This window comes from Zeugodacus cucurbitae, chromosome 3 (assembly GCF_028554725.1).
Source record: "Zeugodacus cucurbitae isolate PBARC_wt_2022May chromosome 3, idZeuCucr1.2, whole genome shotgun sequence".
NCBI classification, from domain to species: Eukaryota; Metazoa; Arthropoda; class Insecta; order Diptera; family Tephritidae; genus Zeugodacus; species Zeugodacus cucurbitae.
Genome location: NC_071668.1, coordinates 75,333,610 through 75,346,314, shown reverse-complemented (window position 1 = coordinate 75,346,314; position 12,705 = coordinate 75,333,610). Strand labels below are relative to the sequence as shown.

Sequence of the window (12,705 nt, the reverse complement as noted above, 5' to 3'; positions counted from 1 at the left end):
CAGGTAGCTTTAAAAAAAACTTGGCATCTTTTAGGCGTTATTTTCAAAACGAACTATATTCAAATAAAGAATTTAAAATAGTGCTCATTGCAAGTACGCGCATAAATTATAATATTTTAATTACATTCGGTTTCATTAAAAGGCAGTTGCAAAACCGCAAACGACGACTGACGGACAGACAGCAGCGCGTACGTCATCTGTCTTATATGTTATTCTCCCATTTGTCTATTATCCTTCGTTCGCATTCACTTTGGCGTGCAAATTAAGTTTATGAAGTGGCGTTTTCCTGCATTTTTCATGCAGTAGCAAAAAAAGCAAAATGCAGCGAAAACATGAATCACTGAAAAGCTCATAAAGCTTTAGCGTCATAAAGACATAAAATGACAAAAATAAAATAAAATTGCGAGCGAAAAATGCGTGCCACACAGCGAAACGCATAAAAAATTAAGAGCGCTGAAAATGTGTAGATAGTGAAGTAAAAATATCAAAAAAAATATATACATATATCAAGAAAAAAAGCACAAGGATACACCACGAGTACTGCTGTGGAAAATGGCAAAGAGACTCTGATTTTCTGTTTCATTCTGTGCTCCTCATTCATTTTGGTAGCGTGTATTTTATAAAATTGCATTTTTTTTGCGTGAAATTTTTGCTTGTCAGCATACAGAAGCGTTGACGGCAAAAGGATATATTTAATTTAAAAGGAGCTTTGACGTATTTTTGCTATTATCTTTTTGATATTTTTAAAATAAACTGACATTTTCGGAGATAAATATGAGTTTTGCGGTCACATAGCGTGCATGAAAAAATTACTTAAAACTCTTGATGCTTTACTGAAGTAGTAGTAGGTTTTGGTTTGTAGTCCGTTGTCAGTAGTCTAGAGAGATTTATACTGAATAAAGAAGAATGTGGAATTGAATTAATTGCACGATAGCCTCTACATTTCCTTTCAAAAGTATCAAAAAAGATTAAATGTTGTACTTTTCCGAAGATCAATGAAGATCATTGACGTTTATCGAAAATGTTAGCATACTTTTGGGCAAATATAGCATTTTTGGGTAAATATAGATTATTTTGATAAAAAGTGGGCTTCAGCTACTGTTTCAAGGACTACTATTAACATAAGAAAAAGCTGAGAACATGGTAAAATTGTTGAATCATAAGCATTTCAGATTATGATTGAGCTTTTACATTTCTACTCCATACTAAGAAAGCATTTTTCCATCCCCTAATAGATTACTAAGGTTCAGGGCGCTTTGTCAACTCCTAATTGCGAATCTAGGTGGGATTCAGGCTTCCCAAAGGACTTTATTTTAAAGTCAATCTGTGTTTCCCTTTGGGAATCAGCCTTACAATTTAACCTAACCTAATAGATTACTAAAATAAGTGTTATAAAGAAGATCTAAGACAGTCACTGAAGAGGCACTGTGTTTTAATTTTCATAAATTTAACAAAATTTTGCCAACAGTTTCCTTCAACTACTACTAACTAGTAGGTGCCAATGTTAAGAAAATTTAAATTATATTCAAATACACATATATTTTTTGCACAATGACAATTTTTTTTCGCTGAACAAATCTTCTCGTGAAATTTTTATTCGCATAACCTTTGCCAAAATATTGTATTTCTCTTATTTTTTACCGCCACCCCTTTGTTTGTCTCTGTAGTTGGTTATGTCAATAAAAGTTAGTTAATTCTCCGCAAACAATGCCGTCAAATATTTTCGCATAGCATAAATTAAAAAGCGCAAAGTTGTGTAAATATAGTAAATTGTGAAGTAGAATGAGAGAGATGGTGTAATAAAATAAAAGTTGACGGAAAAGTGGCAAGCCAGTGAAGCTGCAGCAAGGTGTGAGTGGCTAGAAAAGTGTGATGGAGTACCTGGTGGTATAATATTAGTCGGTTCTACATACTATAGGAGTTGCAAATAGTTTAGACAAAATTAAGAATGATTAAATTAAGAATGATTGACTTAAGGAGTACACTATCAAAAAATTTATTAATAATTCTAATTTTATCTATAAAATTAAGAATGATTAAATTAAGAATGATTGACTTAAGGAGTACACAATCAAAAAATTTATTAATAATTCTAATTTTATCTTCAGTCAATTCTCAAATTCAGTCCATTTTCAAAGCACTCTCTAGATAGTGTGTAAACTAACGAGATATGAATTATAGCCTTGTAGTTCATCTTATATGATTTGGTATTCTCATAACTATATTCTCGAAGAGGGAGAGGGAGAAAGCTTTAAAGGCGAAAGCTCAACACATTACTGATCCAATCAGGGTTAGATCTTCGAAAAAACAGTCCGTGGTGAATAATATCCTGGTCAATTTCGATAACATAAAATCGGCTGTTGTGGGAAATTTATAGACGAAGTAGGTCCGATGGTATATTGATGGATCCCCACTCTCATAGTTGAGAGGAACAAGTTATCTTTGAATCACTGCTAAATACCAGGTAATGGTAATAGGGCTCTACTACGCCGAATTATTGAGCATATTTGACTCCGATAGCAGAAAAAAGGCCGCATTCGGACGAAACACTTCCACTATGACATTAACCTCGCCTAATCTATTTTATTTTGACGAAGTCAATCTCAAGCATATCAATTTTAAAAATTTTATAGTAGGCCACAAATAATAATCTGAGAGGTAGCTAACTAAAATTCCCTTGATCAGAATTTACCCGAATTGTATCCGGCTAAAGGCTGTTCTTTCGACGATCTAACGCTATTTGTTTCTACAAAGGTTGGCCAGAGCCATTTTTTTCTGAAAACATTTTGAATGCGGATCATTTAATCTGATAATGGTGAAGCCCATGTGCCATAGAAATCAGGGCAAATATATGCTCCTATTGTCTCTATAGAGCACTTATGAAGGTGGAATGCAAACTATGAACTGTTGATCCAACTAACCCTTCCTGAACTGAGCCTATAGCACTTCCAGGTGCCAAAGCGAATATGCCTTATTTCGTATATACTTATATAATACCAAACTTATCGAAAGCATTATTCCTCAAAAGAAACCAGAGCAAACAGTTTATAACTCTACTACTTGAGCTCACACAACAACAAAAATAGGCATAAGCAACAGAGCAAATATGAGAATCACAGTAAATAATGGTGCAATTGTACTTGGGTGCTTAGATGGAAGGAAAGGCGCTCGTTTGATTTTGTAATCCGCCATTAAAACTTGATGTTTGTGGGGGTGTTTACGCCGCCACTGCGCCTTTGTGAGTACGCGTATGTGTGGGCGCCAGACTACTTCAAATTGCTGGCAACAAGAGGTGCAAACAACAACAAAAACCATTGCCGCGTTGACGGTGCCTTAAAAGCATCATAAACATGAGTATAATTTGTCGTAATAATTTCGATGCAACTCTGTGTATGTATGAGTGAATGCATGTGAGTGTGTGTGTAAACAGCACAGCATGTGGTCAGCGCTGGTTGGTGAAAGGGCAAAGGGGCATGCTGTGGGTGTGGGTAGGTGAGCGGTGGAGTGCGGTTGTGTGGCTGCTGTTGCAAGAAGTGCGGTTTTTCTTGCCAGCACTTGGCGCCAAATTAATATTGCAATTTGCAAACAACTACAAAGGCGATTATAAGGAAAAACCAACACACACACCCACAAGTACAGTGCTGCACTCCAACTCAGAAAAGCGCATAAATAAAATGCGCTAAGCCAGTGAAACGCGCAAACACAATAAACGTTTATTAGACGCTGTTGCGGCCTTTGTGTTAAATGGCCAGCTGCACTTGCCAACTTGCAGCAAGTTGCACAAATTAAGCAACCAATGCTGCACAGCCACACTTCCACACCGAGCCGCCACCGAGCCAACGAGCATGAGCAGTGCTTACGAGTGAGTTGCGCTCGAGCATAATTTGTGGCAGCAGGTGAACGGTAACGTTTAGCAGCGCATTGCCACAATTGCTGCAATTTGGCAGCATGCAACATGCTGCTGATGACGTACTAAATATATTTGGCAAATGCTTTTAGCCAAAATGTCAACAACAGCACATAAATGGTGGTTATGGCATGCAATATTACTTTGCCGTTTAATTATTCGTCTTTATGAGGGCGCAAGCTCTTGTGGTGCGTTGTTGTTGTTTTATTCTTTCTTTGATACTCAAATGTATGGTAAGTGATGCTTAAGAGTCTGAAGAGTCATTCAGAGAAAAAAATTTGAACGATTAAAATTTCTAAAACAATTTTTGTGGAATCCAAACTTTTTGTTTTTATTTTACCCTCGCAACATGTTGAACATCGTATAATAGTTTTGTTCACATAAGAGCTTTTTATAAAACCTTAAATTAAACGAGTTAGATATGAAGTTTTAAAGACTTAAATGATCAGCTAAAGGTACTAAATTTTGTAGAAAAGATGGTACAGAAGACCTCGAATATTGGTAGACAAAGCTGAAAGTGGGCATGGTATCGCAAAACTTTTGTGTCAAAACCTATACCTCGGGAATCACTCGACCAATTTAGTACATATTATTTTCGTGACAATCCGATTTTACGGATGGAAAACACGAATCGGTTCACAATCACGCCTACTTCCCGTATAACTCAGTTTTATAATTAATCTGATTCGTTGACTTTACAATACCTATATAAATGAAGAACCAACTAAGATTTCGGAATATCTTGTCCAAATACTATATTGGTGTAGCAAAATTTAAAAATTAAAAAAAAAAAAATATGACTATAACTGTACAAGACCACAGATACCGATCATAAAGGCCTTAGGGCCTAAACATAATTTTTAATCGAAAATATCAGTATCTTATATAATTTATAGAAATTCAGAAATGTTTTCCTTCTAATAAGATGTCTCTGTCGAAAAATATCTGTAGAATCGGGTTAGTACTTGCCCTGGCTCTCATAAAGATATCGTCGTTAAAGCTGAGTATAGAGCAGAATGATATTAATATCATTTTTATGAACTTAAGATTAAGAAATGTAACAAAATCAGTATCAGAACCGAGAAGTAGATTCTAGCAAGAAGACTATAGAAGTGTGCCGTTTTGAGATTTTTTGCGAGCTTATGTTCAAATTAAGCTTTTAAACTCCTAGCAAGACCATTTTTTGTAAGTGATGACTTCGGTTCGGAAGCTTAAACGGAGAGATAACTCAAAAATTATACTTACTAGCTTTCTATTAATGCTAGGGTCAGCGAATAGCTGAGAACATGTAACAAATGTTACCCTGAAATGAAGAGTGCACGCTCTGGTGTTCATATAATAATAAAAGAACATAAATATTCTCCTCCACTCTCTCAACTACTCAATTTGTATGTAGTAATCATAACTGCGACCATGTAAATACGAATTAGCTACACAAAATTAATAATCCATACAGCAGATGTGAGTTATGCGCATAAATTATATAGAATTCTTTTCTGTTTTTGATAAACTTGTCATTGAAGAGTTGATTTTGAAGGCAACAACAAGCAAACAATGCCAGCAATTTGAGGCAACACAATTAGAATGCTATAAAGAACGGTCGCAGCTCTGGCTATGTGTTGTGTATGTGCGTTGAAAATGTACGACATGATGGCACATCGGAGCTGCAACAATGCATGACATTAACTACACTTTGTGGTTAGTTGCAGCAACAGCTAATTTGATTTATCACCCATGTAACAGATGTTGGTTGATATATCTACATATGTACATATATGTGTGCACATGTATTTATGAGTGTATGTGTGTGTGCGTGTACGAAGTGGTTAAAAGTTCTAAAAAGCCAACTTACTTGCCTGCAATCAGGTGGCTAAATGCATGTAGACACATGAGAATGCTTTAATGTTTGTGTGTATGTGTGCTCATATGTGTTTAACACGCATGTTGCATGCATTTGTGTCTACACATTCCAGCACTTACGTGCCTATTTTAATAAATGCAGCCATGATGAAATCATATGATAAATTTTATATTCAATTCCACATTATTCATATTAGATATAGTCATATCAGTGGGCAGAGCTATCGCTTTTAGGGCTATAATATATTGATGAAAGTTTAAAGTATGCGCACATAATTATAAATGGAGTTATAAATAGGCATACTTAAGGACATATAAATCTTTTTTTAAAGCGCAGAAATATTGTACGTCGGGGTTTACAAAACCGGGAAAAATTTAAATTTTTGAAAAAATATTTGATCTTTTTTATAAAATCTAAAAAACATTGTACCATCTCTGTTAGTTATTCATATTATAGTAAATAGGAACCATATTTCCTATTTATTTCTACTTAGTTGTTAACAGAACATTATCAATGCAACTCTTTTCTTTACAGTTATAAATTCTCAAATTAGTAAACAAGCTGCGATTCTCGCTGCACTTATCTCGTGCATTATTGCAACATCACGATTACTAAAGTACCATTCACAACAATAACCACAAAAAAAGACAAACATATGAAGCGCAAACACTCTATTGCCCTGTAGGAAATTTTTTGACATTCTGAATACCATGCAAATCAATTAAAGAGCAAAAAAATCAAAGTAAAATAAAATAAAATAAAATAAAATAAAATAAAATAAAATAAAATAAAATAAAATAAAATAAAATAAAATAAAATAAAATAAAATAAAATAAAATAAAATAAAATAAAATAAAATAAAATAAAATAAAATAAAATAAAATAAAATAAAATAAAATAAAATAAAATAAAATAAAATAAAATAAAATGAAATGAAATGAAATGAAATAAAATAAAATAAAATAAAATTTTCGAAAAAAATTAATTTTTAGAATTTTTGCTTCATAAAATTTTCGAAATTTCTTGTCAAGATTTTTATAATTTTTTTATTACACAATTTTCCGCAATTGATTATTTTAATATTCCTACAGGCCACATATTACTATTTCTAGTTTAAGCAATGTTTATACACACATGTAACCCTTTACAAACATACGACGACAAAGCATTGCATATGCGCGTACATATGTTGATAAGCGCAAAAGCGAAATAACTTCCATAATGTCAAAGTGCGATTGTGTAAACAATAATGTAATAATATAGCAACAAAAGCTGCTTGTAGCAACAATGACAAGAAAAACAAAAACAAAATATGTATACAATAGCGCCAAAGGCAGTGGCAATACGGCTCAACAGCATTTAACCAAAACGTTGGCATTATGGCATTATCATGGCTAACAACGAGCCATAACTATAATACGGTATATTCTTTGCAAACAAACGCACGCACATATAGAGACATAAGCAAATACAAATACAAATACATATACACTAATGACTATGGTAAAAATATACAACAATAAGCACGACGCTGACTACACAACGAGACAACTTTGAGAATAACTGTAGTTTAGTAAGTGAATGAGTGGATGTGAGTATATGAGCATGTGTGTGTGTGTGTATTAAAAATGCTACATTTGCCATCGTCGCCGTTTGCCATCGAAGTCGTTGACAGCAAATGATGACAACTGTTGTCAGAAGGACATTTGGCATTGCCAACCGGCCGCCATAATCATTTCATTTATTGTTTTCCTTTTATTACACAACTACTAATACAGATAAACACATGTGTGGCAATATATATATATACATATATGTATGCTAGTAAGTGTGTGCTTTCTTTCAACACATCGCTTTACTTTAGCCTTCGTTACAGTAGATATCCTATTGTGGCTTTTTGTTGTTATTGTTATTTTTATTTTTATTATTAGCCACTTTTACACCACATTTGCATTTTTCATATGATCGTGCACAACCAGCACATTATATACAGTTATATAACACAAACATACACATATACTTTAGTTTATTTGTTGTTGTTGTTATAATGTAATGACCATTGTGTCATGGTTTGGCGCTACTGTTGCCGGCCAAAAGTACTTAATATTAATGACAGCCAATTGTATTCAAAAGCTAATGCCATTTCAACTCGCCATATACTATGGGCATTTGTGTGAATTTGTGAAATGGGCAACGAGGCTGCGAAAAAAATCGAAATAATCTATATCTTTGTCGATTATTAATATTCCGTTTCAATTCACAGCTAATTACGTGTGTGTGTCGATATGTTTTGCAGCGAAATGTGCTAATTTTATTGCTTTCCGATGAAATATGTTTGAAATCGTCTGTCTTGAAATTCGAAATCAATTGTTATGTAAATTACGGTTGAGTGATATTTAGAAACCTGTTTTCGAGTTTTTTTTTGTTTTTTTGAATCTTTAGAATTTTGTAGTATTTTTATATGAGAGTTCGGCGCTATTTGCCGGCCGGGTTGTAGGCTCAAATATATTATATATTATTCGCTTATATGAATGTTTTGGAGAAGAAATTTTACGTTCATAACATTATTTTCACTGTTTGTTTTGTAGATTAAGAAATGTAAAAGTACAGGGCGCGCAATCCTACATGTCGGTATTTTAAAATTGACAAACTTTGGAAATATTAACCGTATTTTTTATTAGAAAAGACTTTTGAGTATAATAAGATTTTGGAACTTCGAATTTGGAATAAAATATTTTTTGGGAATCGATTTCGTGGTAAACAAATAAAAAATGAACGTTGAGCCTAAAAGTATGCTATATTTTACGCCTAAAAGTATTCTATATAATCTTACTTTTAGGATTATTCCAAATAAGCTCATAAGCAAAGCCAAATAATGATATGGATCAAGAAAACGCTTTAAGAAACATTTTCAATTACTATTTGAACATTGTCCACCAACGGTCCACAATATCGATAATCATTCTAGAAAATTCTAACATAGGAAATCAGAACCAAAATTAGTTGAAATAAATGTGTGAAATATGACTTAAAGTAAGCGGATATGTTTTAAGGTTCGAAAACGGTACATCCGAGCTAACCATATAAAACTTCGAATTCCAAGAAAAAAGTACAATTTTAAACAATTTTTAAAACTGAGTTCCTTTGAAATCCTTATGAAACAAAAAAATACTTTAGATTTTTCGAACGGTTTTCCAAAAATAATTTTTCATTGTTGAAAACTAATCTATAAAGACCTTTTCTACCTACTCAATAAAGTTCAACTCGAGCCTTAGCATTGAGCCTTCCTTGAGGCCCTGTATATGTACAGTTATATACTTAGTGATGATTAGTAAGACTCTATTATCACCTCACTCAACTGTGAACTTTTTTTACCGTTATATACATATGTAAATAACAACAAAAACTGTCTTTTAGTCAAAGAATACTCGCTATTTGCTCATACTTTCGTATAAGCACGTACGGTGCTAAATTATCAGCTCTAAACAGAACTTTCCTTTCAGCACTGACTCACAATTCTATACATTTAATATACGTATGTATGTATGTATGAGCACAACCAAACCAATATGTATTCAATTAAAATTTGTGAAGGGCATGAAATTGCTTTTAACTAGTTGTCATTGCGTCAGCTCGTTTTTCACTTTGACTCACCTGGAAACTCTTGTGGTATCAGCACACCTTTCTTGCGACTCGCCGCCGCCGTTTTGGCATTATGCCCATGAAATATGTGACGCTGGCGTATTAGCCGATAAAGCAGGAACAGCTCACCGTGATCGCGATGATCCGCATCGGCGTTGCCATTACCGTTAATTGCTGTATTTGACTGAGTTGCTGATGCCGCGGCTGCAGTGTTTGCAGTTGATGTTGTGCCATGCGATGTGGAGTGCTTGCTGTGCACTCTTTCACCGCTGCTGCTCGTATTCGTAGCACCCGAGCTTTGCGCATTCACATTACCGCTTGAGGAGGCCGTCGATGAGGAGGTACCGGTGTTGATGGCCACCGTCATGCCGCAAGCGCTCACCGATGAGTTCGAGGCGCTGGTGCCGGTGGTGTGTGTCGTGGCTGTGGACGAGCCATTCGAAGAAGATGACTGCAGCGTCTCATCGGAGAACTTCGTTTTATACGAGATGCGCACAACGCTTGGCAGCGTGTAGCGATCGAGAAAGATATCCGCAGGTAATGGCTCGTGTTGAGACTGAAAGAAGCGAAAAAAAAGAATGTTGACAGTAAATTTAATAAATTAATTTGTAATATTTTTTTCGAGTTCACCACTCACCTCATTGCTGTATTTGGATGCTTTGCTGTCACCGGTGGAGTAATCGCCACCACCACACATGCTGCCGCTACCGCCACCATTACCCAACCCGTTGCCATTGCCGTTAGCGCCCAGCCCGCAACCATTGCCACCGGCCAGATTCGCGCCCATACCGCCACCGGCTGCCGAGCAGTAACCGCCGCCGGCACTCATGCGCATGCGTCGTGCCAAACGCTGTTTCATTTCGATTTCATTGCGTCGCGCCAGCCTTGCATTCTCGAAATCCGCCACGGAGAACATGTTGGCGCTAGTGTCGTGCGAGTTGAAGCGCCGCAATTTCGGTTTACGTCCCTCGACGGCTGCGAAATGGCCTAACGGACCGCCGGAGACAGCTGTAATGTACAAAGTGTGTCGTAATTAGTCATTTGCATGTCGCGTTGAATACAAATGAATAGAAAATGGCGCAGAATAAAACTTAAACAGATCTGCTTGCTAATTACTTACCACTTATCGCATTGGGCGGCGTAGCAACACCTGTAGCAGCCGGTGACGCATTGCTGCTGTGCTTGCTGCCATTGACAAGATTGAAAAAGACAGGAGGCGGTGGATTACCGCTGCCGACGCCACCACCACAACTGCTGTGATGCTTAGCATTCAATTGCTGTTGCTGATGATGTGCGGCGGCTGACGACGACGACATGCCATTTGTATGGTTGCCACCTGCAAGTGTGTAGAAGAGGAGAGACGTGTGAATTTATTGCATTAGCAAATGACTGGAGAATGAGTAATGTACTTAAGATTCGATTAGACAAATGTAAAGAACGGAAAACTGAAGAAAACTGGAATTTTTTTAAATCCGTTTAATTCATTATTCAACTAAGCACTGGCTAGACAATTCGCACAGAATTCCGTTTTGATTAGTTGACGTCAAAGACTTTCCACCTAGTTTCTTAACTTAAAATAAATTATATGTAAGTAACTATTCTGTAATTTGTAACTAATTTGTAAATTCTCGGCTATAATCGCTTAAAGCGGTTCCTACGCCAAATATATATATATATATAACTATTCTGTAAATATGTTTGTGCTGCAAAGTTTCCGATATTTTTATATTCTCGTAACATGTTGCACAGAGCATTATAGTTTTGTTCACATAACGGTTGGGTGACACAAACCCAGAAATAGAAGAGTTAGATATGGGGTTATGTATATATAAATGATCAGGATGACGAGTGGAGTTGAAATTCGGATGTCTGTCCGTCCGTCTGTCCGTCCGTCCGTCTGTCCGTGCAAGCGATAACTTGAATAAAAATTGAGTTGTCTTAATGAAACTTGGAACACATATTCCTTGGGACCGTGAGAGGGTTGCTTTGGGCAAAATCGGACCATTACCACGCCCACAAAATGGCGAAAACCAAAAACACATAAAGAGTTATAACTAAGCCATAAATAAAGTTATAATAGTAAAATTTGGAATAAAGGATCGCACTAAGAAGGGGCATATTTGGATGTAATTGGGGGAAGTGGGCGTGACCCCGCCCCCAAATCGGCTATTTGTATATATCTCGCAAACCAATGAAGCTATAAAACCAAACTTTCTTCAGTCGGTTCTTTTAGCCATTTCCTTATACAGTCCAAAAATGAAAGAAATCGGATAACAATCACGCCCACCTCCCATACAAGGGTTAGGTTGAAAACTACTAAAAGTGAGTTAACTCAGTAACGAAAAGCGCCAGAGACACTAAATTTTGCAGAAGAAATAGCAGAAGCGAGCTGTACTCAGAATTTTTCACATAATGGGAAATGGGCGTGGCATCGCCCACTTATGGATCAAAAACCATACCTCAGGAACTAGTCGACAGGTTTCAAAGAAATTCGGTATATAATATTTTCTTGACACCCTGATAACACGGATAAAAAATGGGCGAAGTCGGTTCACAACCACGACTACTTTCCTTAGAACTCAATTTTGAATTCCATCTGATTCGTTCACTTTATCAAGTATTTATAAGGAACCAATGAAGATAGCGGAATAAAACTTTACACAAATAGTGCATATCATCTCTGGCTTCACTTGTGAAATCGAACATGTTGAACTCAGCGCCTAAGGATAAATTTTAACCGAAAATATGGGTAAATCTCTCAGATAATTTAATGTAATTCAGAGGAAATTGTTTTCTTCTAATAGAATGTCTCTGTTCCAAAAATTATTAAAATCGGGTCATAACATCTCCATATACCTCATTGTAGGTTTTTCAAAACTATCTTCTGCTAGCTCCCATATACCTAATAATAGGATTTTCAGAAACACGGTTGGCTTTATTCCGCATATATATATAGGTTAATATGTGAGATATCTTAGCAAAATTAAGTGAGCGTATAGTCTTGGATATAGTGCACCTTGCTGCTGAAAATGCTTCAGGAATTACCTCAGCCCTCATGTACTATGTATGACGATTTTCGATATTCTATTAAACTTTATGCCGAATTTATGGGTCAAATTGTGTATTATTAATATAAATAAAGTTAAATAAATAAATTGCGAGAGTATAAAATGTTCGGTTATATCCGAACTTAGCCCTTCCTTACTTGTTAAAGTTCTATAAATATCGAGAAAATCTATATTTTCTTCTCTGAGGGCTTCATACGTTTTTATAGCCAAAAGCTTTTGCTCATTTA

The 12,705-nt window shown here is 35.6% G+C and overlaps 1 protein-coding gene across 2 annotated transcripts in view; it reads right to left on the bottom strand.

Annotated features, from left to right (window-relative positions):
• The window catches only part of LOC105212045 (uncharacterized), a 217,680-nt gene that overhangs the window by 7,892 nt on the left and 197,083 nt on the right, over positions 1–12,705 (bottom strand). For both annotated transcript variants that reach the window (XM_054227979.1, XM_054227980.1), the window contains exons 8-10: positions 10,531–10,746; positions 10,048–10,418; positions 9,423–9,966 (exon numbers count right to left, since the gene is read on the bottom strand). In XM_054227979.1, the coding sequence (XP_054083954.1) occupies positions 9,423–9,966; positions 10,048–10,418; positions 10,531–10,746 (1,131 nt within the window). The remainder of the gene's footprint in view (positions 1–9,422; positions 9,967–10,047; positions 10,419–10,530; positions 10,747–12,705) is intronic.